Raw genomic sequence first — 24,247 nt, forward strand, 5'->3', positions numbered from 1 at the left:
TACTGTGTGACATCGTAACTTATGGGAGAATGGGCCCAAATTACCCAAAAAGATTTGTTTAAAGCCATTTAGGTAAAATCTACGATAATGGAGGTATGGATCTGTTAGTCTTCATTACTGACCACTTTCTCCTCTGCTCTCACCTGGTCTTTCACAGACACTGCCATTGATTGGGTGGATACAGGTCGCTGCTTTTAGGCCTGTGGTTGACGGTTCGGCCAGGTAACCACAAAAGCCAGCATCGCTGGGCTCCCCAGCCTGCCACTGGAGAGTGGTGTTAGTAAAAGGTGACATGTCCTCCCAGCACCAGTATGACACATTGATCTTCCGGAGTCCAACCCAGGGTGTGAGTTCAGTCTTCGGCTGTAACACAAATGGAGATATGCTTGGAAACGCACAGGTAAATGCAAATACTTTCATGCAAAAGTGAATAAACCAGGAGCGTTGCATATTTAAAGCTTTCTGCAAAAAAACCTGGTAAATATGCTTTACTAATGTTCTTCCGGTATTGCGATTCACATATCTCTGCCGCACTGCATAGCTGACAAGGGTTTCAGTTTTATAACCTCCTCGGTTAGCTCTCTGAACACACAGCAGATGATGCTGGATCATTATTCATTGGATAGACTGGGGATGACCTAGGAAGATTTTTGTGAATCAGCAAGGCAGGGATTTGTGAACTACAAGACCAACTAAACAGAATTGTAAATCTGGAAGATAAAGCTGTTTATACACAACCCCTGCTATCTTGTTCTACTTTCCTCCATAATACACCAACTACTGATGTCATTACCCCAATAGCCTTACAGCCTAATGCTCCAAACTTACAGGTAATACTTGATTTTACACTCTTTTTAAGACCTCACTTAATAAACACCTTGGGGATGGGGAAAAAATCAGTTTGAATCTTGAATCGAGTTGAGAGGTCAAACTGATTCAAATTTTCAGCAAATCGATTTTTTTTTATTTATTATTTTATTTTAACAGGACCGGCGCCGACACTGCAGGCAGGAGTTTTTAGGTGAGGCCGCGGGTGAGGCCGCAGGTGAGGCCGCGGCTTCGGCCTGCCCGCAGCTCCTCAAGACCGGCGCGGTGTCCATCAAAAAAAAAAAACCTCGCTTTGAATCGTGAATCGAGTTTTTATTTATTTATTTTTTTAAATCACAGATTTTATTTTTTGGGGGAAAATTGCCCAGCTCTACACCTGCGGTCAATCAACATAACTTCCTCACACACGATACAGCTAATTTTCTAGTGCATGAAGTCATCACATTCAGGTTTCATACTGTAACACTTAGCACTGTGGTCTATTAAAGTTCTAATAATAATAATATTAATAATAATAATAATAACAACCTGCATGTTCTGCAGCTGCTTCACCACAAACTCCACTTTCTTCTGTGAGGTGAGAGAGGCCAGCGCAGCGTTCTGATTGCGGCAGGCCAGCTTGGAGTTGTCGTAGTTTTCCTTAGTGATGGCGATTTTCAGGCATGAACTTTCTACTAGGTACCAGTTTGCTCCACAAATGTTTTCTGAAGGAGTCCCAAATCAAAAAGGTTCCAGATTATTAAACATACACAAAATAAAAAAATAAAAAATGCAATAGTTCATACTGAAGAATGGGAATTTTAAAAGATCCACTTTAAAATTGTTGTACTAGTACAGTCTTACCTCTAAAGGATACTATTAAAGCCCACTTTGATTTAAAAAAAAATAAAATGTACACCTCGGAGTAAGGGTAGTCCTAGGAAAATGTGTAATGTCATTAAGTAGAATTAATTACTCTCTAATAAGTTGGGTTACATGATGGCATACAGCAGATCCAAAATTTAAACAATGCCAATTTGTGAGCGTTTATGAAATACTAGTCCCAGCAAGCCTTGCAGCCAATTGTGTAGACATAATACTGGTGTTCTCCTGTGGGCAGATAGTTTTTTTTTTAGAACCATGAGTGTTTTTTACTAACTGCCATGACATTGTCGTTGTGCCAGTCAAGCAGTTTTTATGGGGCAGGAAACCCAGAGCTCACACCTCTTACAAATCACACTTTTAGCTAGGAATATCTGAGTTGCATCACATAGGCAGACAAGGAGAGCAATCACAAGAAAGACTAAAAATGGCTTAAAAGGGGTTTTAACCGCTTCAGCCCCTGAAGATTTTACCCCCTTCCTGACCAGAGCACTTTTTGTGAATCGGCACTGTGTCGCTTAAACTGAAAATAGCGCGGTCGTGCGACGCTGCACCCAAACTAAATTGACATCCTTTTTTCCCCACAAATGGAGCTTTCTTTAGGTGGTATTTGATCACCTCTTTGGTTTTTATTTTGTGCTCTATAAACAAAAAAAGTGTGACAATTTTGAAAATGCATTATTTTATATTTCATTTTTATTAGTAATGGCGGCAATCTTGCGATTTTTATCGAGAAAGCGACATTATGGCAGACACATCGAACAATTTTGTGACCATTGTCATTTATACAGCGATTACTGTGTAAATAACACGGGCAGTGAAGGGATTAACCACTAGGGGGCGATGAAGGGGTTAAGTGTGCCCTAGGAAGTCATTCTAATGCCCCATGCACACAGTCGGATTTTCCGATGGAAAATATGTGATCGGATCACGTTGTCGGAAAATCCGACTGTGTGTAGGCTCCATCTGACTTTTTCTGTCGGATTTTCCAACGCACAAAGTTTGAGAGCAGGATCTAAAAATATTACGATATTATAGTGTAACAGGAGGATTAACCAGGTGTACTCAAGCATTATCGGGAGGAAAAACGCAAATGTCCATGGCCAGCGATCTCCATGCCATATACTTTAGACTGTTTAGCATACGAAGCATTTATAGGGCCTACACTACTAATTGAGAATGCAAATTTCAACTTTCAAGTTAACAGTGCTGACGTTTCCAGCATTAGCTCTGGAGTACTACTGCACCACCAAATATTGCCAAAGAGCAAAAATCTAATGAGCCAGACATAGCAGTCCAATGTTTCTCTTATTACAGGTTTCCTTATACCTCCCTCATACTAGACTTGTGCAAAAGGAAAAAATTCGTTTAGTTTCGTTTCGTTTTAATTAGTTAATTCATTAATTTCGTTTAGTTATATTCGTTAACTTCCTTAAATTCGTTTTCGGATTTCGTTTAGTTTTCTACCGAATTCGAAAAATCGGCCACATTCGAAAATATTTCAACCAAATTCGAAAATATTTCTACCGGATTCGAAATGATTTCAACATGATTCGACATTATTTTAACCACATTCGAAAATATTTTGTGACCCGACTTTAGGGCCATGTATCTCGGGGTCACTTGGTGCTAATAACTCCAAATTTGGATATGTTGTAGTGATAGTACTATTGTGTTTGCATACCAAATTTGGGGTTTCTAGCTATAAGTGACCCCGAGATATGGGGCCCCAAAATCGGGTCGCAAAATGTCATTCTCTGCTCTAATTACTAACTAATAACATTTTGCGACCCTATTTTGGGGCCACATATCTCGGGGTCACTTATAGCTAGAAACCCCAAATTTGGTATGCAAACAATAATACTAGCACTACAACATATCCAAATTTGAAGTGTCTAGCACCAAGTGACCCCGAGATACATGGCCCTAAACTCGGGTCACAAAATATTTTCGAATGTGGTTGAAATAATGTCCAATGCAGTTGAAATAATTTCGAATGCGGTTGAAATAATTTCGAATCATGTCGAATTCATTCGAATTCATTCGTTATATTTCTTTCGTATTCGTTGTAATTTGTTATTTTTTTATTCGGACATTCGGATGCATCCGAATGTCCGAAAGATGCAAAATTCGGCCGAATTTCGATTCGTTACGAAACGAATTGCACAAGCCTACCTCATACCTATATCCCTCCTACCCTAGACCAGTGATGGTGAACCCTGGCACCCCAAATGTTTTGGAACTACATTTCCCATGATGCTTAAATACACAGCATGAGCATCATGGGGATTTTAGTTCACATACATCTGGGGTACCAAAGCTTGCCTTTACTGCCCTAGCCCCATCTAAGCAAACACTGGAAGAGGGTCACTTCTCGGATGGGGAGAAGAATGGACTACCGAGAGAAAATGAAAAATCCGCTGCAAGTTTTTAGGATGGATTGCACCACACAGTGTCCACAGCTATTGAGGAAGTGAGGTTTTATTTTTTAAAGCTTATTTCCTGTTTGGGGAAAATGTGCACATATTTGAAGGTCCGCTGTCTAGACATAACTTACTTAATAGACAAAAAACAAAAAAAAACCCAGAAGAGGGATGCAACATATTACCTGGCAGCCCTATACACTCCTGATTGCGTGGCTCCCACTGACAGTTTTGGTCCATGGAACAGCTCTTACAGCTAGTCTTCTTGTTACAATAGAAGCCATAGTTGTTTTTCGGACAATGTTCATATACTGTAATTGCCCCCTGTTCAAAAGAAGATATCCATTACCAGACTGTACAGAAACCCCAATGATGACACACAAACCACAGATACAAGATACAATATGAATAATCACCGTCACCCTTCTCCCTTACTAATAAATTTAGCTCATTTGTACAAATGTATATATATATATATATATATATATATATATATATATATATATATATATATATATATATATATATATATATATATATATATATATATATATATATAAAAACTCAGAAGAAATGTTTGTTACCACAGCAAACAGCAACAGAGGTTTGCCTACAGTGAGGAAATTAAATCCAACGCCTGTTGCTATAGTAACACTTCCACTTACTTCTGGTGAGTTCAGATTTAAAAAAATAAGCTGCAATGTTTTCTAAATTGAACGCACTATACAAGGACTGTAAAGCTCTCTTAAATACTTTAGGATTATGTTTAAATATCATATACACACCAATTAAATTCTTAAGCACATCAAAGAATACTGCATTATATTATTATATAACAAGGCAAAAAAATACAGCCTAAAAAAAATAAATACAAATATGAATGGTTACAATGGAAAATGCTCTACATCTCCCATAACAAAACTTACAAAAATTGGAGAACATTTTAACATGATAATCTAAAGAGTGAACCATCTTCTGTTCTGCCTACCATTCTAAATAAGCTGCTGCAACAAATCAATGTGAAATAAAACATAAGGAAAATTTGAAACTGCAGTGCTACAATAAAATCTCCTCTACTATAACATCATAAAAACATTAAGAGAGAAGTATGAGATTCATAAAAAAAAAAAAATGATACTCACCTAGGTGGATGTAACATTGGTCCAATGCTGCATCTGTCCCCTGCCAGCTCTAAGACCGACAACTGAGTGATCAAACACCTCTGATCTTCACGCTGCAGAGAGCTGGTGACTGTCAGTCACCAGCTCTCTGCTCTGTCCCTCCAGCGAGCGCTGGGCTGTGGGAGGGGGCTGGATGGGCTGACCTCAGGCTCTCAGGGGCTTACCGAGAGGCTTTGTCAGATGCCTGTTCAGGCATCTGGGTAGTCGGGATATTTACTGAGCCTGGACCAGTTGAGTGACGTCAGCCAACAGCAGGCTTGGGTCAAAGACCTACAGCATGAACTGCACTCCTGTGATCCATAGAAGTACAGCCAATAAAAGCTTTGGCTAGAAATCTACTTTCAAGCTGAATTCCAGGTATGGGTTTGAATGCCTAGTTACAATGATCCAGCGTGACCTTACGGTGACCGGAAGGGACGTTTGCGTTCCACGGCCAGGAAGAGATAACCAGAAGTAAGCGGTGGACGCTGCCTTCCTTATGTTTGAGGGTCTTGAGCCCACCCTGCGCTGTGAATAACTTTTTTGGTGTTGATGACATAAGAACCATCTTACTATGGGATTTTATGGAGCCTGTCATTTGAGATTAGTAAAGGATTAGAAAACAGAATTGCGCTATTTGGAGCTTCTTTTTTTTATCTGAGTACCTATGGGAGATCCTGTACAGCTCTGGCACCCTCCATGACGTGGATGAGCGTCTTTTTAAACATATCAAGGCTTGATGTGTTCTGCTTTCTGGTGAGTGAGAACCCCTAAGGGGGGGTGTGACGCACGGCTTGAGGATTTTGGTGTGAGGTGCACATCTTAAATACCACATTAGGATCAACACCTGTATCTCTCCAGAATGTTATCACCAGGTGTTATTCATCTTTCTCATGTGTGATCATATGAAAGCCTAGCATAATAAGCAATGACTGTAGCGCTGCCTTAGTATTCAGGGGTACATAGTGAAGCACCTGTGGACACTTTACTATTTTGTATGTACTTTTTTTTGCATTTTAAGCGGTAGCTAACATTTTGAATCACTGTGGTTAATTGAATCACTGTGCATTGGAGATACTGAAAGGTCTATTTTATTTTAAGATTTATAAGCTCCATAGCTCTGAGACAGTGGAAGAAGGCCTGTGTTTTCACTCTATTGTGATAATCTCTGTAGTAGTTGCCGTTATAGTCCTCCGTCTTCCAGGTGCTGCTACCCATGGGTACTCAACCTGTGGCCCTCAAGCTGTTGCAGAACTACAAGTCACAACATGATTCTCCCTTTGGTAGTCATGCTTGTAAATGTCAACAGCTTGCAATGCCTCAGGGGACTTGCAGTTCTGCAACAGCTAGAGGGCCACATGTTGAGCATCCATGAGCTACACAGTAACCACGTGTTGTCTCGCACGCAGTAAAGGCACCATCCACAGAACGCTTTGCATTTTTCTTCATGGATGCAAACCGCTCTTTTATTAGACCAGGTAGAGAGTATGACATCACCGCTACAGGTTCTCCACCTCGTTCAATCAGTGAACGCTATGCATTCATTGAGGCATGCAAATATAAGGCATGCCAGTTCTGCATAAGGGACACCCTGTGGTTACTATGCAGCTGGGCAGCCACTCGGCATGGGACCTGGAAGATAGTAGCAATAACTCTAGTAGTGTTGACTACTACAGCAATTATCTGCTACCACAACAGTCCCAAAAGGTGGACCATATGCCTACATACATTGGTCGAAGCTTGACCAATGTAACTGCGCTTTAAAATGAATTTGTGACTTTTCGTCTTTTATTTATTTTATTTTTATTTTTTTTACAATGAGTAAAACCCTTGTTATCTCCATTACAAAAATGTACGCCTTTAAACCACAGTATCCCAACCAGATGGAGAACACTCTAACCTTAGTTATATCCTTTATTTCTATTATGAAAGGATATAGCGCTTAATTAGGCAATGTAGCTCTGATCCTCCTCCGCTCCCCTTTCTTGTGATACAGACAATAAAGCTTTCAGGATGGGTCAGTGGAACAGCTCAGCCGAAGACAAATCACCTCCACATAGCGTAACTCATTTATTCAACAAACACATGAATCAATCCACTTACACAGCATGAATGCTTCACAGCACTAGCAATATCAAGCTGAACAGACAGTGTTAAACAATTGCCTTCCTTACTGCACAAAAGCCAGTCCTCTCACACTCCAGGATCATCCTTGTAGTACATGCAGTAGCTCGGTCAGACACGTTTCGTCAATCAAGACCTTGTCAAAGACCCCTAAAGGTGCCTCATATCGCTGGTGCTGTGGAGCCCTCATGCTGTGTAAATGGATTGATTCCTGTGTTTGCTGAATAAAAGCATTACAGCTGTGTGGATGCGATTTTTCTTCCTTCTTTGAGCTGTTCTGCTGACCCGTGCTGAAAGGTTTATTGCCCGTGTTACAGCTATTGGGAGCAGAGGAGGATTGGAGCTACATTACCTAATTAAGATCTTTATTCTTTCTGTAATAGAAAGGATAATATAATTTCTGTGCCTACTATAACATCCTTTTCTTGCAGTCCATTGAGCGTCACCAGAAGCCTTTAACCTTCGGGTTATATTGCCATCTCCTGGAGGCCTGGAAACTGACTCCAAGAAAAGGATTTTACGTGTGCAAGAATTATATTTCTTTTATCGTCCATTAAGGGACTCAGGAAGTCAAACTTTCAGGACATCCAAAAGCAGTCCAAATGAAGGACGAGCAGCACTAAAAACAACAGACAATAGGCCCAAGGAAACAGAAAACTGGAGACTGCCTGCACACAAAGAGCTGCCCGAAGCTGCCATCAGATGAGGCAGAAACAACCAGCAGTCAAAACATTTGAACGGAAGATCAGGTGGCAGCCTTGCAAAACAAATATACAGCTACTTGACACCAAAAAAAACATTCACGGATCTAGTGGAACCCGATCCTTGACACCATAAACTTGAACGATGGTCTACACCACCTAGAGATTGTCAAACAAGAAGCCAACGCACCTTTGCAGGGTCCATCCAGGATGAGAAAAGGGTAATTGTTTTTTCTGAAAAAGGCAATGGCTGACAGGAAGGTTTGCACAGCCTAAAACATAACCAGGCAATAGCTGGAAATGTTGTTTTGGTGAGCAGGAGATAGGCAGAACAATGAACTGCTTAAGGTGAAAGACAGAAAACACCTTCTTTGCATGATAAGGCAGCCAGCTCAAAAACATGCATTACAAAACAATAACTGATGTGACAAGGGAAACCAGAAGGAGAATTGTTTCCATTGGGATCAAATGAAGGTCTGTGAAGTACAGAGAGAACAAGATTCAAGTCCCACTGAATCACTAGGGAATCGACAGGAAGAGCTACACGAGTCCCCCTTGATATTGCTGAAAGCCAAACGTTGATCAAGATCCAGCTGCAGTAATGAAAGGACTTATCACACAGAAAAACTCCTGGGGAGAAGAGCCCTAAGACTTGAATAAATCATGTCCGATGATAAACCTTGTGGGAATTAGACTTACGGGCAATCAGCATCGTTGAATTCAAAAACTCAAAAAGAATCTCTAGCGCTGGAGGACGTGAGCATTAACAGCCATGCTGTTAAAAACAGCAACCAGAAGGTGCAATGGTAAATCAATTCTTGGGACAGAGAATGTCAACAATCTTGCAGTGCGCATACAACGTGTTCCAGGAGCCCTACAAGGTCAGCATGCTACATCTGCATGGGCAGACCGGAGATATGAGTAGCACTAGAATGCCCTCTAGCTTGATCCTGCAAAGCAGATGAAGAAGATGTTTTAGAGCATGGAATGTACAGATCAGGACATATGGATCCCCCCAGAGCCAGCAGAACATCGACTCCTTCTGCTAGACTCCGAGGATCCCTGTACCTGTAAACCTGTTCAGTTAGTTTCTGAATCTAGTGACCAGCAGAAACACATCCAACATGCCCCCCTCTGTGACAAGTCCTGGAACACCACCAAGTGCAGGGACCACTCCACCAAGTTTAAAATTAAGGAGTCTACCAGCTAAGGATGAGCTCAGGCATGTTCGCACACAGCACATACAGAGCCCGCCAGGAAGTCGGCACTGCACAGCGCTAATCACAGGCAGTGAAACATTTCTCAACCTCTGCAGCCACGCATTGGGACAATTTCTCAAGGCTTGTGATTAGTGATGCGCAGTTCCGACTTCCTGGCGACATTTGCATGTGCTGTATGTGAACACACCTGAGCTCATCCTTACTGCCTGACAATTTCCTACACCGGCAAGGCTGGAACACCATTTTCTGGCTAGAACAAGATCCTTTCTACCAGTCTTGCACAAATCTTTGGTGATTTAGGTCATTTCTGCTTGCTAGTGGTAAAAGGTTCAGTTGAAAGGGGAGAAGGTCCAGCTACATCAAACAGAGCCAAAGAGGACTCCTAAGGACAGGATTGACTCTTAAGCTGGCCACAGATGACTTTTTTATTTTATCAGCCAGTAGGCTGATTGAAATTTTTTTTAACAGATTCCTCCATCCACACAAGCCAGGTGGATAGAAGAACCCCAACCACTGTGCCATTGCATTCTGACAGCAGGACTCCTCCCCTGTCAAACTACATTGATCAGTCACTAATGGAGAAAACATGTCTAACAAGCCCATTCAACAGAAGTCTATCGTTATAGTGGTAGCAACCACACATGGATTGAAATTCAGCCAGTCCCTGCTAGTCAAATTTTGATCCATCGATGGCCAGCTTAAGAGCAAAGGAAACCATGAATCAAGGCTGCAAACATTTACACTGTCTGCAGGCATGCTGCAAGCAGTCCTGGAGCCAATAGTAGAAAGTGACCTGAGGGCACACAGTACAGCATCTCTGTCCCTACAGTAACTAGAATCAGACATGTTGAAACTGTGTGCCAGAAAAGCAACATATAAGCTCAGAGTAAGAGGCAAGGCCTCAGGTACTCACAAAAAAAATTCCAGCAGGTAGCAGGTGACCGACATCACTACAGGCGGACAGCAGGAAGCAAATAATAATGAAGTTCTACGTTTCTCTATTCAAGCAGGAGTAGCAGCATGGAGATTCTTCCTCAACTCTGCACAACACAAAGAGCATGGAGTGAACACAACACTCAACCTAGTGTATGACAACAGAACTCCATAAACTTAACATGGCAAAACCAGCGGGAACAGGGAATGACAATGCCCAGCAACCTACGTGAATGAGATAGCTATGAGCTCTCAGCTTGACTGGCCAACTCACTGAGACAAGACAAGTGCTGAGGCAAAGCCAACAGCTTCGGACCTGGAAAGCACTCGGCAGTGAACTTTTACTAGAAGAGAGTCTCGCAATTCCCCCATACAGAACTAAGTGCCCAAAGGTCACTTCCAGGCTATTACCGGAAAGCAAAGGCGATTAGGAAACGACACTTCAAAAGCTAGGTTTAAGATGACCGCACCAGTGAGACAAAGCTCCAGCAGCAATGTAGTCTTGATGAGAAATGAATCTAGGGGGGAAAAAAATAAACAAAAAAAAACGTGTTTCACATAGTAGAGCTGAAGAAAATACGTCCCATCCTCCAAGGACAATAGCAAAAAATTGCTGGTACACGCTTGTTGAAGGATAAGTTATCCTGGACTTGTCCACAGCTTTCTTGTTTGAAAGTGTCCAATCCTCTTGTATGTGACAATATAACCTACAGGCCAAAAAAGGTCAATGAACAATAAAAAATTAAGTTAAAAAGTTTTTCTCCAGCTTATGGGGATGCTTTATTTTTTTTAAATCGAGGATCACAAGGTTTTCTGTGAACTTTCACTTTTCAGAAATTAAGGCCCCTTTCACACTGGGGCGGTTTTCAGGCGCTACAGCGCTAGAAATAGCGCCTGTGTAGCGTCTGAAAAAACCGGCCCATTTCACTCCAGTGTGAAAGCCCGAGGGGCTTTCACACTGGAGTGGTGCGCTAGCAGGACGGTGAAAAAAGTCCTGCTAGCCGTATCTTTGGAGCGGTGAAAGGAGCGGCGTATTCACTGCTCCTAAACCGCTCCTACCCATTGAAATCAATGGGACAGCGCGGCTATACCGCCGGCAAACTGCCGCTGCAGTGGCGCTTTGCGGGCGGTTTTAACCCTTTTTCAGCCACTAGCGGGGGTTAAAACTACCCAGCTAGCGGCCGCAGACCGCAGCTAAAACGACGGTAAAGCGCCGCTAAAAATAGCGGTGCTTTACCGCCAACGCCCGCACCGCCCCAGTGTGAAAGGGGCCTAACAGGAAGAAAGTCACGGATTGAATAATCTTGCTTTGAAGTTATTGTTTTTCACTATTTTAATTTGTGCATATTGATCTCTATTTTAGTATTGTTTAGGTTTCATTATACTATAAGAGAGTCAATCACAATACTTGCAATTTTCACGTTTATAGCTTTTGTGTAGACAATATCATATGTTCAAAGTGCTGGAGGAAAGGAGTGGAAAAGAATAAGTGCATTTTGGTGTTCTTTTTAAATGCCTTTTTGGTCATGTGTAGTGAAGTCATTGCTGTAATACAGAAATCTAGTGACTGACCTGACTGGCTGTGCAGTTGTTATTAAGTGTAATACATTGGTCATTACACCATCGGCAGCCATTAGTGTTCGCTGTGCAGCTAAAGCAGTCTGTATACTGATCGCACTTGCTTTCACTGTCGGAATCTGCAGGAAGTAACAGAAGCGAGAATAAATATTAGAAAAATTGGACAAATCACAAATGCAGAAGCATTCTGTCTTGGAGCTTACCAAGGTTAACACGGTACTGGAGATTAAACTAAAACGGCATTTTAGTCAAAAGCCTAAAACAAAATTTGAAAAGCAATACTGCTCTACTGGCCTCTTCTAAATTGGCAATACAAATTAATTCCCAGCCTATGATAATAGCACTTACCACTTCAAGACCAGGCATCTTCTGGCCCGTTTTGTTTACATGTAACAATCAGTATTTGTTGCCAATTACTTATAACCAAACGTTATATATTTTTTTTTAAAGCAGAGGCCCTAGAGAATAAATTGATGGTTTTTGCAATTTTTGGTGTCACACTGTATTTGGGCAGCATTTTTACAACCAGGATTTTTTTGGGAAAATTGTTATTTAAATTTTAATTAAATACATAACTCAAATTTTTTGTAAAATATAATAGATGTCACGTTGAGTAAATAGATACCAAATACGTTGCACTTTAAAATTGCGTGCACGCTCGTGGAACAGTAACAAACTACGTAAATTTTACTATCAAAAGGCGATGCTTCACAGTTTACCATTATAGATTTACAGAGGATGCCTGGTGCTAGAATTACAGCCCATGATCCCACGTTTGCGGCGATACCTCACGTGTGGGATGATTTCTGTTTGCGCGCATGCAGGACTGATGTACATATTCCCTTTGCGCGCTAGCAAAGAAAAAGGGGGGGGGGGGTGGGGACACTTTACTTTTTTTATTATTATAAATTGTATTTATTTTTTTACATGTGTGCACTTGTGTTGATGTCAAAAGGAGAGCACTACCACATAAGAATAAGCTGCTAAAAAAAAAAAAAAAAAAAGAAGAAGGACATGCCGGCTAGAAGCTCGGGTCTCCCAGTGGGACGGTAGAGCCCAAGAGAGCCATGGAAGGTGGCAGCGGCGGGGGGAACTTCCCTTCCTGCTGGTTGTAATAGCAACTGAGCGGTTGGTTAGCCACTCAGGCAATCCCTGAAAACTCATCTCTTCGATAAAGTCCATCACATCTCCAACTAATCTTCTACCCCTGCCATCAGCTCATTCCCATTCCCCACAGTTACAAATCCTCTGTACTGCCCGCCCCACCCTATTAGATTGTAAACTCTTCTGAGCAGGGCCCTCTTAATCCTATTGTATTTTATTGTATTATAACTGTATTGTCTCCTTTTTATATTTTAAAGTGCTGCATAAATTGTTGGTGCTATATAAATCCTGAATAATAATAATTATATTTAGAGCGTATACAAGTCATATTGTAATTGAATGTTATTAAAAATTACCTTTTTCAATCTGCAGCATTGTATTTTTCTGTAAAATACAATCCTGGAGGCCTTCTGTACAGAGATTTTGTACAGTCAGTTCTTGCTTTTTTGTAACTGCGTTTTTACCATGATTTGCAATTTTTTTTTAGATCCTGTAGAATAATAGGTCTTAAAGGGCCAATTGTCGGCTCAAAAAACAAAAAAACATACTGGGGGTAACCCCCACGGTACCACTTGAAGTCAAATAGCGTACTAGGTATGTGACTTGGCAGCAAGTGGTTAAAGTTTAAACTTGTATTGCACTACCACATAAGAATAAGTAGGGGGCATCCAAGCTTCATAAAAAAAAAAGATAAAGAAAAGGCTTATGTAATGTGTGGTAATGGCATATGCAATTGCATTAAAGCCAATACGGTTTACAATTTATTACACTTCTGTTTGTCCAAAAAAAAATTTATAAAGCATTTTTTTTAAGTTTCAATACAATATATATCTTTATTTGGTTTAACAAAAAGAAATAGGCATGTTATGTAGGTTGGTATACTTTAATTTGTAAATGGGTACCGTTACCTAGAGGTAAGGGTACAAGGGGAAAGAGTAGACTGGGTAGAGGCTCGAGTGGAAGTAAATTGAAGGGGAGTTGTCTTAAGTAAAAAACATTTATTTTATTTGTGGGCAAGCTAGTAATGGTCATGTGTCAAGCAGAATAGTGACAACTTTTCTAATTTAGAAGATTTAGAGTCTAAAGGCCCGTACACACGGTCGGACTTTTTGACAACAAACATGCAAATTAGCTGTTTTGGAGCAACATCCGACTGTGTGTACGCTCCATCGGACAAACTTTTTCTGTTTTCATCTGACTTTTGTTGGCTGTGCGAACGGACAAACTTTTTGATAACAGAAGTCCGATGGAGCAAAGTCCGACCGTGTGTACGCAAAAGCATCGGACTTTTGTACAAGGTACAAACACGCATGCTCAGAACCTATGCAAACGATCAGACTACAATACAGAAGTTGACCAAAGGTGGCGCTGGAGTCATTGAACGTCCTCTTTTGAAGTGGCGTCCGTACCTTGTGACGTCACCACGTTCGTGTTTGTTGTCAAAAAGTCCGACCGTGTGTATGCAATACAAACTTGTGGACCACGCCCTTTGTACAAAAGTCCACGGGAAAGTTTGTACAAAGTCCGACCGTGTGTATGGGGCTTAAGCAATGTTATAATGGGCCAAGAGATGCTAGAGTTGAGGCAATTTGCAAGAGGGGCGAGAGGTCCATGGAGACCATAGGAAGATAAATTTGTCCAGCAGGAGATTTGCCTTGTCGAACAAACTCTAGTTGAGTGTGTTCATTCAGAGTTTTGATGGTTATAGCTACATCGGGGGTGTCATTTGCTTCCAACTCCTGGTAATTGGGAGTCTGGCCGTTATGAATATGTGAGTTAGGATGGTTTGGAATTTTGGAGGCCAGGAGTCCAATCCTATTCCAAACAGGGCCAGTTTCAGATTTGGTGCAAGTGTTAATTTAGTTATGGAAGAGGCCAATGTGAACATGGACATCAAGATGTTATTTTTGGGCAAAACCACCAAATGTGAGGAGTAGAGCCCGTATGCCTGTAATTACGCCAACATTTTTAGGATTGGTTAGGGTATATAGACGCCAGCTTGTCTGGAGTTAAGTCCCGATTATACATTAGCCTTTGGGATTCCGAATGGGAAAGGCACTTGGAGTGTTTTAGAGGAAGTCTTGAGGCTGTATTCCATTGAGGTCAGCTGAGAACTGGAAGACTCTTTCCTAATAGGACATTGAAGGAAGTTTTGTCCTGGAGGTTACAGAGGTGAGAAGGTTGTAGTATGGAGCAACCACCATCCGTATATGCGAAGGTGTGTCCATCCAGTAGGGAGAGAATTCTGTTCCTCAGTAGGGCTCAATGTAACCTTTTGGATTGCGTGCCGTACTTGAAGGTATTTGGGTTTCAAGGAATATTTTGTGCTAAGCTCCTGAAAAGGAAGTAGGTAATTGCAGGTAAAGAGGTGTGCGTTTTTGTGGATTCCAGGTCGGTCAAAGTCTACCAAGGAGGTTCCTGGTATTATTCATTCCAGAATTCACTTGAGAATAGGGATGAGCTAGGGCGTGTTCGCACACTCCACGTGCAGAGCCCACCAGGAAGTCGGTGCAGCGCTGCGCTAATCACAGGCAGTGAGATATTTCCCGATCTCTGCAGCCGCACATCGGGAAATGTCTCACTGTCTGTGATTAGTGCAGTGCCGTGCCGACTTCCTGGCGGGCTCTGCACGTGGAGTGTGCGAACACGCCGGAGCTCATCCTTACTTGAGAATATGGGAGAGGTAGGGTTTGAAAGATTTAGAATATGCGGTGATAAGAACATTTTCTATAAAGATATATGTCCCGCCCATGAGGCGACTCCAGACTTGAGGGTAGAGCACATTTTCATCAAGGTATTAGTTAAAGCTGTAAAATTTAGAGCTTGGATTTTTTTGAGGCTGGAGAGACAAGCTGAATTCCTAAGTTAACCTATCTAGAGGAGCCCACGAGAAGGGGGCAACACCTGCAATTTTTTAAGTTGTGGTGTTAGTTCAATAGCCAGCATGTGGGATTTAGCGTTGTTAAGTTTATATAGAGATATTAAGCTAAAAGTGGTCCAGGAGAGCACATAGGGGTGGGAGTGACCTCTCCGGGTTTGTTAGAAGAAAAAGGATGTCATCTGCATATAAGCATATTTCGTGTTGCATTGTATTCATAGTTAGCCCTGAGATTGAGGGACGAGACCTGATATGCTCTGCTAGGGGTTCCATAACCAAGGAGAAGATTATAGGGGAGAGTGGAGATCCCTGCCATGTGCTTTTATTTATAAAGACCTTATATATCATAATGGCTAAATCTGTGTCTGCAGTACATGCTCAAATCTTAATACTAAAAATAATAACGTTATTCGATTTTTACTCCAGGAGCAAGTAATGAGTTTGGCAATTCTAGAGAAATGCTTAAATAATGCATTACAGGGGGCGTGGCCTGGCTGCGAGAGATGGCGGACGCTTAGGTGAAGAGCTCTCGACACCCCGGGACTGTTTTCATCGAATACTGAGGTGAAACTTATCATTTCTGCTTAAGATACACGATGGGGACAGCTTCTAGACAATCTTCAACGTCTAGGTCCCGGTCCCCCCGCGCACAAAGCGACAATATGAGCCAAAACATTCCGGAGATGTTTCGGTCTCAGAGAGGGAACATGGCGCCTTCCCGCCGGAGACAGTCTCCAGCTTCACAGACGCGCACTCTCCCGCCAATGGAACTTCTCCTGACTGACTCACGACCGGCTCTTACAAATCCCAGCGATGTGTCAAGTGGGACTGCTATGGCCACCCCGATCAATATACAAGACCTCCGAAATGTGGCCACGGATATAAAGGACACCTTGTCGGCGGCCATAGCTGAACTACGCCTAGACATCAGAGCACTGACGGACAGAGTACAAGTTGTGGAGAAAGTCACTGATCGCCACGAGATGCAGATCCGTAAGACGGCAAGGAAGGTGGACTTTCATACCTTACAGCTCAGAGATCTCCAGAGGCACACGGAAGACCTCGACAACAGAGGTCGGCGCCATAATTTGAGAGTGCGCGGCCTTCCCGAAACCATAGACAACGACAACCTTACTCGAGCGATCACTACTCTCTTCAATGACATTCTCGACAGACCTGCTCACACAGTTATTGAGATGGAGCGGATTCATCGGGCTCTCCGGCCCAGAGGGAGAGATAATGATCCACCGCGGGATATTGTATGCTGTCTGGTGGACTATAATCTGAAGGAAGACATCCTCAAAGGTGCCCGGAGCAGGCAGTCCCTGTCCTTTGAGTCTGCCCCGGTTCAGATTTTCCAAGATTTGTCGGGCATCACTCTGCAGCATCGTCGAGAGTTGCGGCCTCTTCTGGATGTCCTACGGTCAAGAAACATCTTGTACAAATGGAGGTTTCCCTTCTGTCTATCCGCCACTCACCTGGGGCGCACGGCGCACCTGAAGGTGCCGGAAGATTTACCCATTTTTTGCGCCACCCTGGGGATCCCCTTGGTTGAAGTACCTAATTGGTACGCCAATTTTCGTCAGCCGCTATACAAACCTGTGGATTCTCCGGCGGAAAGGATGGAGTATCAGGAGTCGAGATATCGTAGGAGACGCTCTGCATCCGGATCTAGGAACCATCCCGCATCAGATGCTGCCCAAAGGGATCGTAGCCCTTCTGTCTCCCCGAGATCCAGGAGAGCCCGGCGGGATCGCTAATTCTCGATGGCTCGGCTTTATAATCTGCGCTCTACGCCTGCCACACAGTGTACTATTCTCTAATGGTGCATGTTTGGCTATGTAAGTACTGATTCTTACGGTAGGCAATATCTGCCTCCTTCCATTCATAACATTGCACGTTACTTCAAACCTACTGGCCTACAGACTGCGAACTACCTTTCCCAGAATGCACTTTCCCAGTCTTTGGGCCCTATTAGACTTGGGAACGTTCGTCTCAGCTCTACACTGGTGATTCGCCGCCCACTTCATCTCAACCCCTGCTAATTATTGCGACCTGTTTGTTTTCAATGGCAGTGCTCGTAAATGTGATCTTATTGAGCGAGACGAGATGATTATTATATAACACGTTCCATGAACTACATGGACTGCAAGTTTTTGGCCTGTTACGGATTGCTAGACGTTCTTGAGCAACTGGGAAGATGCTTGTGGCCATCTTTACAGACTGAATTGCAGTCTGGATTTAAACGTGCTTTCCCGGAAGGTTGGCTGTGTAGTTACTCGTCCTGCTCGTTTTGTTCTGTGGAAGCTATGTATTTTTTCTTCTTTTCTTTGGTTTTACTGCATATGATAGAATTCATTCAGGTTCTAATATGTTTTTTCTCTATTACACATATCTCTGGGCATGAATCCCTTTCTGGGTAAGACCAGGACTGACCTCTCCTTCGCGGGCTCTGCGGCTGTCCGGACAGGGGGTGCTTCACTCCTAAAGGGCAGTGTCATGGAATGCGAACAGAGACGTATGACATGCATATATGCATCTCTGAGTGAAGCATAAGTAGGAATCTTCTTAAATTCCTGTGGGCAATGCTCTGTTAGAGTTATCAGATTTGGTTATACTGTTTTAGGCATATGTTTGGTCATGGTTCATGATTTCAGGCAAATACCCATACGATGCTCACAGACAAAATTTGTAAGTTCATAGGTTTTATACAACTGTTTAGCTCAAACTGGATTTCGCCATTAGCGTTAGAAATATATGACTTCCTGAGATTTCGCTCTATATTGACTAACACTCTGGTAGCATATACCTTATTGTTTTATTCCCCTCACATCACCTACCCCATAGGATGGCTAATGTTCCCACTGTCCCTAGACATTGGCTCTAGTGGTCTTTCTCGCAACTTAAACACCCTCACTTCTTATACACTATACTCCGGTGTCCCGGGGTGTCGTCTCCTCCCTTATCATCACACGCGTATTCCTATACTATAATACCTCGGCTCAATCCCGGCCAACCCCCACACTAGAGGGTATACTGGTGTACACGTTTCTGAACAGAGACGTGGGCGCCTCTTGCTCTTTAGTATCCAACCGACCTCATATCCTTTAGTGGTGGCGGATACCTTCCGCCCATCTATCGGTTTTTCCCACCAGTTCTCATAAATTCCTATTCTATCCCCCCCCCCCCCCTTTTTTTTTTTTTTTCCTAACTGACCTCTGGTTAGTCATGTCGCACCGTAGTGTACCCCAAACTCCACCCAGTCACGCTCAGCTCAAATTGTATTCGGTTAATATTAGGGGGCTCAACACGCCCGAAAAGAGATCGCAACTACTGCTCTCTTTACATAAGGCTAAAGCACATATTTCCCTAATACAAGAGACTCACTTTAGATCCGACTCCATTCCTAAACTCTGCAATCACCACTACCCAACGGTATATCACTCGTCGAATGATGCGGCGAAATCCAAGGGAGTCGCAATTGTAATATCCAAACACTGCCCCATCAAAATATCTGATATTCAGAGAGATACACAGGGTAGATTTATTTTCATCAAAGGACAGCTCTTTAATAAACCCATCACCATCGCAAATATATATGCTCCTAACAAACAGCAGGTAACATTTTTTCGTAACACTTTGCACCAACTAACAGCTTTTCAATCTGGTATGTTAGTATTAGGGGGTGATTTCAATGTTCCATTGTCACCTATTATGGATACTTCCAATGGTGTCTCCTCTTTGCCATATCAAGCCCTTCGATCGATCAAATCTCAATTGCAAATGCTGACACTTCACGATTCCTGGAGAACACTCAACCCACGCACAAAGGATTACACTTTTTTCTCCCCCCCACACTCCAAATACTCAAGGCTAGACTACTTCTTTATTACACAAGCTGATCTACCCTCTTTAGAAAGTGCTACAATCGCCCCTATGGTCCTATCAGATCACCACCCCATTTCTATTACCCTTTCTTTCCGGCAAGCTTATTCCAGATCCCCAATCTGGCGCCTAGATGAGTCCCTGCTATTGGACGAGGTTGATAAACAGACCATCTCTGATAGCTTGAAACAATATTTTCTAGAAAACTCGAATACAGAGGTACACCCTATCACAACTTGGGCGGCACATAAATGTGTCATGAGGGGTGTCTTTATCTCGTTGGCGGCAAAGAGACAAAAGCTTAAAACGGCTCGTATCAGAGAACTGAGTGTATTCAATCCCTAGAAAAAGCTCATAAACGTTCCTTAGCGAGCAGTTGTTTGGAGGCTCTTACTGAGGCTAGGGAAAACCTTTTAGAAGAATTGCAGAAAACAGTAAAACGCAAGTTTGCTTTAACACATAAACTTTTTTATGAGTTTGGTAATAAAGCTGGGAAGCTGCTAGCGAGAGCCTTACAAAAGAAGAAAGCTTTTCATACCATACACGAGATAAAGACCCCCACCGGTGACACGTTGGAAGATACGGACATCATAACGCAACAATTTGTTGCATATTTCCATAAACTATACAACCTACCTACGCAAACCTCAGCGGATCACATTTCACGCAGACAGGCTTTAATTCAGGAATACCTTTCTAGCTACTGCCCCGTTTTACCTGATTCGGAAGAGGTGGCGAGTTTAGACTCTCCTATATCTGTAGAGGAAGTAGCCTCAGCCTTGAAACAACTAAAGGCGGGCAAAAGCCCAGGGCCGGATGGTCTTACTGCAGGCTACTATAAGGCCTTTGCAGACCAACTACTACCGAACTTTGTTAAAACATTTAACAACTTCTCCTCTACCGATGTAAGACACGCGGACATCCTGGAGGCACATATTACCTTACTCCCTAAACCAGGTAAAGATACGACACTAATTCCTAACTACCGTCCCATATCCTTATTAAATGCGGACATTAAGCTGTATGCTAAGGTCCTGGCGAATCGGATCTTGCCTCTTCTTCCGAATTTGATTTCCACAGACCAGGTGGGCTTTGTCCCTGGGAGGGAGGCTAGGGACAATACCACTAAGGCCCTCAATATACATAATTGGCTAACATCTTCTTCCACAAAGGGTTTCTTTTTGTCGTTGGACGCGGAGAAGGCGTTCGACAGGGTGGCATGGGACTATATGCAAGCAGTGCTTCGGACCCTTGGCTTTCCAACCAACTTTATACAAATGATTATGGCACTATACTCGGTCCCCACTGCTAGATTGAGGGTCAATGGCCGCCTGTCGGACGCCTTCTCCATCTCCAACGGCACGAGACAGGGGTGCCCTCTGTCCCCCCTTATATTTATTCTTACTATGGAACCCCTTCTTCGAAAGATAAGGGATAACCCCACTATTAAAGGAGTTGACATTAATTCCCAATCCTGCAAAATAGCCGCGTATGCGGACGATATACTACTTTTTCTGACTGACCCGATCACTACTATCCCTAACCTCCTTCATGATCTAAACACCTTCCAAACCCTATCAAATTTGAAAATTAATTTTGACAAATCCAGAGCCCTAAACGTCACACTACCTTTGGCCACGGTCACACTTTGCCAAAATAACTACCCATTTAGGTGGGAAGCCTCAGCATTGACATACTTAGGAATTCACATCCCGACTGACCTGGCCAGGTTATATGACTGTAATTTTAGAACCATTCTCCTTAAACTACAAGATGATCTCTTACAGTGGCACAAGGGGTCATTCTCATGGTTTGGAAGAATAGCCATACTGAAACTAAATGTCCTGCCTAGATTGATATACCTATTGCATACTATTCCCATTCAGCTCCCTCCCTCCTTTTTCGTCTCTTATAGTCGAATGTGCAGGTCATTCGTGTGGTCTCATCGTGCCCCTAGACTAAGCTGGAACAAGCTAATCCTCCCAAAAAGGCTGGGGGGACTAGGCTTGCCGGACTTGAGGACTTATCATCGGGCTGTCCATCTCACAAGAATTGTGGATTGGCATGTACATAGTGCCAATAAGGATTGGGTCCGTATTGAACAGGCCTTTTCACACCTTCCTCTTTTGAACCTTCCCTGGATTAAACCATCCTCACTTCCCAATGCATGCTCCACACACCCACTGATAGGACCCACTCTGCGAGCCTTCCGAACATCATGTCAAACTCTCCAGCTAGACACAATTAATGGTCCTATGACACCAATATCCGGAAACCCGGATTTCTTAGCTGGCATGAGTGATTGTAATTTGGACGACCCTATACATCCCCGCACATACAGAGCACGCGACTTCTTTAACGATGGTAACCTCCTTTCACTCGCTGAAATGTCCTCTAGATTCCCTGAACTCCACATTCCATTTTACAAATTCCTTCAAATTCGACATTTCCTGACTCATAATAGACCAACTACACAATGGTGTCGAGACCTTCACCCCTTTGAGTCCCTATGTAGTGGCTCTGAGCCACAGTCACACTTGATCTCGAAGATTAAAGCACTATTACACGTGGATACCACCCCCTTACACAAGATTCAGCAAATGTGGGAGACAGATCTCTCCCACACCTTCTCTACCGCAGAATGGGACGATATATCTGACTGTATGCACAAGGGCTCAATAAATGTTTCCACTCAGGAAAACAGATATAAAATATTCTCTAGATGGTACCGCACGCCAGACAGAATTCATAAAATATTTCCACAAATCCCTTCTGTATGCTGGCGATGTGATTCAGCTGAAGGCACTTTTTTACACATTTGGTGGGAATGTCCCCTAATTGCATCTTTCTGGCGTGAAGTACACAATCTAATCGTTAAAATTACCACTTATACCCCTGACTTCTCACCAGCGCAATTTTTGTTGCACCACACGTCTATCCCGAAGCGATCATATCATAAATCTCTTGTAATGCATCTAATCAATGCAGCCACTCAATGCCTCCCCAGACATTGGAGGTCGACCCAGCCCCCTACAGTTAACGAATGGCTGAAGCAAGTGGACCGCATCGCGGAAATGGAAAAACTTATCCACCAAGCTCAGGATAGATATGACAAATTCAGTACTATATGGTCTTGCTGGTTACACTTTCGGTCAAATAGCTCTGACTACTCGGTACCAGTTCAATAACTCTAAGAATGACTTATCCTGATAGGTATAGATTTTCCTGACGAAACTTTAATATCCCTTCCATCCTTTTGCTGATTGGGTGTCCAAAACCCCTCCCCCTTTTTTTTTTTTCTTCCCTTTCCCCTCCTTCTCCCGTCCACAGCAAGTTCCCTGTAGGGGTGGACGTACGGAGAGCAAACACGCCCTTTTTTGTTCTGTTTCAGATGTGGCAGATTTTAGCATATTATTGATATGATCTTTCGTGTTCGTTCGATATATTAATGTTAACTATGGTATCCTGCTTGTATGTGCTATGTACAGGTGATGTTCACTGTTTGGCAATAACTGACAACTGTATGGCTTTGTGTGTGCATATGGATTCCATGCAACTGTGTTTAAATCTTTAAACCTTTTGTTTGTATTTCTGTGCCCTTTTGGAACCGTTTGTATTTTATATTTGCATTTTGTAAAACTCAATAAAAATTTTCTGGAAAAAAAAAATAAAAAATAAAATAAAAATTATTTGATTAAAATAATGCATTACAATTTAACTAAATACATTTGATTTTAGTCAACTAAAACTTCGTTTTAGTCCAAAAACCGACAAAAAACAAATCAAAATCTGAAGTCAAAATTAACACTAGTCTAAAGGTCCTGGAAAATGGACTGTATTCAGTCTATGAAAGGAATAATGAATAAGCAGTAGGCTTGTTATTACTTTGGATAGAGATGAGTAATGAATTACAGGGAAGGTTGAAGGGGATCATACAGAATACTTACATGTGATACGAGGACATGATGTCATGACGTCTTTTTGTTGCTCTGGAGATGCTTGTTCCCATGACAAGCATTGAGATGTACCATTATCCCAAACACAGCGAATTCCCGGTCCGGCCGACATACAAGGGGCATTACTTGTAAAAGCTTCACAACTCTTGGATGTGAACATTAGAACATCGTTAAGCAAGAGGCTGTTGAATCCTCCAAATACAAACATTGTGCTGAAAGAGAGAAAAGTGCTTTTAAATGAATTGCATATTAGAGTGGAGGGCTGTTAGATCTCAGCGTAACCCTAGATTAAGGGTCTCCAAACTTTGCAAGCAATGGGCCAGATCACCATCCTGCAGGCTATTGGAAGTAGAAAATGCCCCAGGTTAGTAACCCATTATTGGTTCTATGGGGAGAAAGGAAATAGTCCCCCATTGTTCATAACGGTGAAATAAAATAGTTCCACACTGATGTTGTCCATAGGGGGAATGATGTCCCTTCATTGGCATCAGTTGGTGGAATAGTGCCCCAATGGCCAGATAAAGGCATGCAAAGGGCCATAGTTTGGAGACCACTGTCCTAGAGAGAAGCTATAGCTGGCTATGTGGTATAAACAG

General features: G+C 42.6%; 1 protein-coding gene across 1 annotated transcript in view; it reads right to left on the reverse strand.

Annotated features, from left to right (window-relative positions):
• The window catches only part of ATRN (attractin), a gene marked incomplete in the record, with an annotated part of 385,746 nt that overhangs the window by 180,490 nt on the left and 181,009 nt on the right, over nucleotides 1–24,247 (reverse strand). Inside the window, 5 exon segments of the mRNA XM_077478033.1 lie at nucleotides 144–363; nucleotides 1,357–1,532; nucleotides 4,298–4,436; nucleotides 11,823–11,947; nucleotides 23,643–23,863. Coding sequence (XP_077334159.1) covers nucleotides 144–363; nucleotides 1,357–1,532; nucleotides 4,298–4,436; nucleotides 11,823–11,947; nucleotides 23,643–23,863 — 881 coding nt within the window.

Source organism: Lithobates pipiens, unplaced genomic scaffold (assembly GCF_037356315.1).
Source record: "Lithobates pipiens isolate NorthernLeopardFrog02 unplaced genomic scaffold, aLitPip1_a1.2 Scaffold_13, whole genome shotgun sequence".
In the NCBI taxonomy this organism is placed as follows: domain Eukaryota; kingdom Metazoa; phylum Chordata; class Amphibia; order Anura; family Ranidae; genus Lithobates; species Lithobates pipiens.